Source organism: Apteryx rowi, unplaced genomic scaffold (assembly GCF_003343035.1).
Source record: "Apteryx rowi isolate R43461 unplaced genomic scaffold, aptRow1 scaffold_1521, whole genome shotgun sequence".
In the NCBI taxonomy this organism is placed as follows: Eukaryota; Metazoa; Chordata; class Aves; order Apterygiformes; family Apterygidae; genus Apteryx; species Apteryx rowi.
In genome coordinates this window covers 22487-26534 of record NW_020447777.1, presented here as the reverse complement: position 1 = coordinate 26534, position 4048 = coordinate 22487, and the positions used below count along the sequence as shown (strand labels likewise).

Here is a 4048-nt window from a genome sequence, read left to right as displayed (position 1 = left end):
TCGAGGATCTCGCTCTCGCCGCTCGCCAGGAACGGCGTGCTGCGGCTGTTCACCGACACCGAGCCTGCCGGGGCGCCCGCGTCAGACCGTGCCGCCGCCGCCGCCGCCACCCCGGGGACGCGCGCGGGGGGCTGGGGATGTGCAGGGTGCGCGGGGATCATGGAGGGATGCACAGGGATGTGCAGGGTGCATAGGGTCTATGGGGTGCACAGGGATGTGCAGGGATGTGCAGGGTGCACAGGGATATGCGGGGATGTGCAAGGTGCGCGGGGATCACGGAGGGATGCACAGGGTTGAGCAGGGTGCACAGGGATGCACAGGGATACTGGGGATGTGCAGGGTGCATAGGGATGCACAGGGATGTGCAGGGTGCACAGGGATGCATAGGGATACTGGGGATGTGCAGGGTGTATGGGGTGCACAGGGATGCACAGGGATGAGCAGGGTGCATAGGGATGTACAGGGTCATGCAGGGATGTGCAGAGCGCACGGTGCACAGGGTGCACGGGGAGGCACAGGGATGTGTGGGGATGTGCAGGCTGCACAGGTTGCACGGGGACATGTGGGGATGCTGGGGATGTGCAGGGTGCAGAGGATGCACAAGGACACACAGGGATGCTGGGGACACGCAGGGTTGTGCAGGGATGCGCGGGATGCATGGGAACACAGGGGGATGCTGGGAACGTGCAGGGTGCACGGGGAGACACAGGGACGCGTGGGGATGTGCAGGGTGCACAGCGATGCACAAGGATGCACGGGGATGCACCCTTTGCACTGATGCACACCCTCCATGCACGCCCACCCTTCGCACCCCGTGCAACCCTTCCGTGCACACCCATTTGCACCGATGCACCCCTTCCATGCGCGCCCACCCTTTGCACCCCGTGCCCCCTCTCCGTGCACGCACACCCATTTGCACCGACGCACCCCCTCCGTGCACACCCATTTGCACCGACGCACCCCCTCCGTGCACGCGCACCTTTGCGCCCGTCGCGCTGGAAGTCCACGTGGCACCACTCGCCGTCGGTGACCTTGCGGGCGCTGGCGCGCACCTTGATGCCGCCCGAGCCCATGTCGAGCAGCAGGTAGAGGTGGCCGTCGAGCAGCTCCAGGGCGAAGTAGTCGGCGCGGGGGGGCCCGCGGGGGGGGCGGCCGTCGCGCGGCGCCTGCAGCCGCCCGTGCCCGAAGAGCAGCAGCCCGTTGGGCTCCGTGGTGCGGAAGTCGAAGGAGACGGAGCCGGTGCGCTTGGCGCGCCACGCCGGCAGCACCAGGAAGGCGTCGGGCGCCGCGAAGCTCACGGGCTCCAGGGCGGCCACGGCCTCGCAGCGGAAGAGCAGGGCGCCGTGCAGCTGCATGCGCCCGTCGCCCTCCTGCGCCAGGCGCGACAGCTCCAGCTTGAAGTCGTTGTTCTTGTACACCACCTGCGCCGCAACCGCAACGGCACGTGTCGGCCGCGGCCTGGTGCCTGGGGGGGCCGTGCACGGCGCGCGCGTGCAATGCACGGCATGCACACGCCATGCACAGCATGCACATGCAATGCACAGTGTGCACACGCTATGCACAGCATGCACACACCATGCACGGCATGCACACACCATGCACAGCATGCACACGCGATGCACTGTGCCCGGGGGCCGTGCACGGCACATGCATGCAATGCGTGGCATGCACATGCAATGCACAGCATGCACACGCAATGCACAGCATGCACACGCGATGCACAGTGCCTGGGGGCCGTGCACGGCACGTGCATGCAATGCGTGGTGTGCACATGCAATGCACGGCATGCACACGCGATGCACAGTGCCTGGGGGCCGTGCACGGCACGTGCATGCAATGCGTGGCATGCACATGCAATGCACGGCATGCACACGCGATGCACGGTGCCCAGGGGCCGTGCACGGCACGTGCATGCAATGCATGGTGTGCACATGCAATGCACAGCATGCACACGCGATGCACAGCATGCACACGTGATGCACGGTGCCCGGGGGCCGTGCACGGCACGTGCATGCAATGCGTGGCGTGCACATGCAATGCACAGCATGCACACGCAATGCACAGTGCCCAGGGGCTGTGCACGGCACGTGCATGCAATGCGTGGCGTGCACACGCAATGCACGGCATGCACACGCGATGCACAGCATGCACACGCGATGCACGGTGCCCAGGGGCCGTGCACGGCACGTGCATGCAATGCGTGGCGTGCACACGCAATGCACGGCATGCACACGCAATGCACAGCACGCACGGGCCATGCACAGCGCACGCGTGCAATGCACAGTGCGCGCACACAACGCATGGCACGCGGGGGGGGGCCATGCATGGCATGTACATGCGATGCACGGCACGCGCGGGTGCCCGGCTCGGTGCACGGGGACACGGCACGGCACGCATGTGCAAGGCACAGCACACGTGTGCAATGCACGGCACGCGTGGGCCATGCACGGCACACAGGAGCACTGGCATGGCACGTATGTGCGATGCACGGCACACGTGGGTGCCCGGCTCGATGCACGGGGATGCGGCACGGCACGTGTGAGCAATGCACATGCACCGCCCCCGTGCACCCCCCTGTGTCCCTGCGCACCCCCACACCGTGCACCCCCGTGCACCATTGCACCCCATGTTCTGAGCGCCGTTGCACCCCATGCACCGTCCCTGCGTGCCCCCGTGCGCCCCGTGTCCCCATGCGCCCTGTGCACCACTGCAACCCGCGCGTGCCCTGTGCACCCCACGTCCCATGCATCATCGCACCCCATACACCGTTGCACCCTGTGTCCCGTGCACCGTTGCACCCCCATATCTCTGTGCTCCCCATGCACTGTTGCACCCCATGTCCCATGCACCATTGCACCCCGTGGCCTTGTGCACCCTGTGCACCGTTGCACCCTGTGTCCCGTGTACTGCAGCACCCTGTGCACCATTGCACTCCATGCACCACTGCGCCCTGTGCACCGCAGCGCCCTGTGCACCATTGCATCCCCATGTCCCATGCACCCCATGCACCATTGCACCCATGCACCATGCATCGTTGCGCCCCATGGCCCCGTGCACCATGTGCACCATTGCACCCCGTGCACCGTTGCACCCCATGTCCCATGCACCCCATGCACCATGCACCATTGCACCCCGTGGCCCTGTGCAGCCCGTGCACCAGTGCAGCCCGTGCAGCGTTGCCCCCCGCAGCCCCCCGGCGCTCACGTCCTTGAGGCAGCCCATGAAGTTGTTGCTGACGGGGGAGCCGGGCAGGTCGGCGGTGTTGGGGCTGCCGCCCACGTAGAAGAAGTCGTCGGAGCCCAGCATGGTGTAGTCCTCCTGCGTGTAGCCCGTCGTGGTGAGGATGCCGTCCACCGAGATGGTCACCTGCGGCACGAGCGGGCCGGCCTCAGCGGGCGCCCGCCCCGCCGCCGCCGCCGCCGCAGCCATTTCTGTGTCTGGGGGGGGCCCGGCCCCGCGGGATGGGGGCGACACAGGGGGGGGACATGGGGGGACATGGGGGGGCCTCGCACGGGGCCGGGGGGCTGGAGACCAGGGCTTGTGCAAGGTTGCACCAGGGCCTCGTGCAAAGATGCACCGGGGCCTCGTGTGAGGCTGCACCCAGGACTTGTGCAAGGACACAACTGAGGCCTCGCGCAAGGAGGCACCAAGCACTTGTGTGAGGTTGCACCGGGGCCTCATGTGAGGAGCACCAAAGACTTGTGCAAAGACGCACCAGGACCTCGTGCGAGGATGCAACTGAGGCCTCGTGCGAGGAGGCACCAAGGATTTGTGCAAAGATGCACCTGGGCCTTGTGCAAAGACGCACTAGGGTTTGTGCAAGGCTGCACCTGAAGCCTCCTGCAAGGCTGCACCGGGGCCCTGTGCGAGCAGGCACCGAGGACTTGTGCAAGGTTGCACCAGGGCCCCGTGCAAAGACTCACTAGGGCTTGTGCAAGGTCGCACCGGGGCCTCGTGCGAGGCTGCACCCAGGGCTCGTGCGAGGAGGCACCGGGGCCCCTCGGGCCCCCCCGGGACACGGAGCCCCCCCAGGCTGGGCCCCAACCAC

At 67.1% G+C, this 4048-nt stretch overlaps 1 protein-coding gene across 1 annotated transcript in view; it reads right to left on the bottom strand.

Moving 5' to 3' along the window:
• Window positions 1-4048, bottom strand: part of LOC112962726 (neurexin-2-like) — a 33483-nt gene that overhangs the window by 13644 nt on the left and 15791 nt on the right. The window contains exons 6-8 of the mRNA XM_026059164.1: window positions 3205-3366; window positions 980-1421; window positions 1-64 (exon numbers count right to left, since the gene is read on the bottom strand). Of these exons, the coding sequence (XP_025914949.1) occupies window positions 1-64; window positions 980-1421; window positions 3205-3366 (668 nt within the window). The remainder of the gene's footprint in view (window positions 65-979; window positions 1422-3204; window positions 3367-4048) is intronic.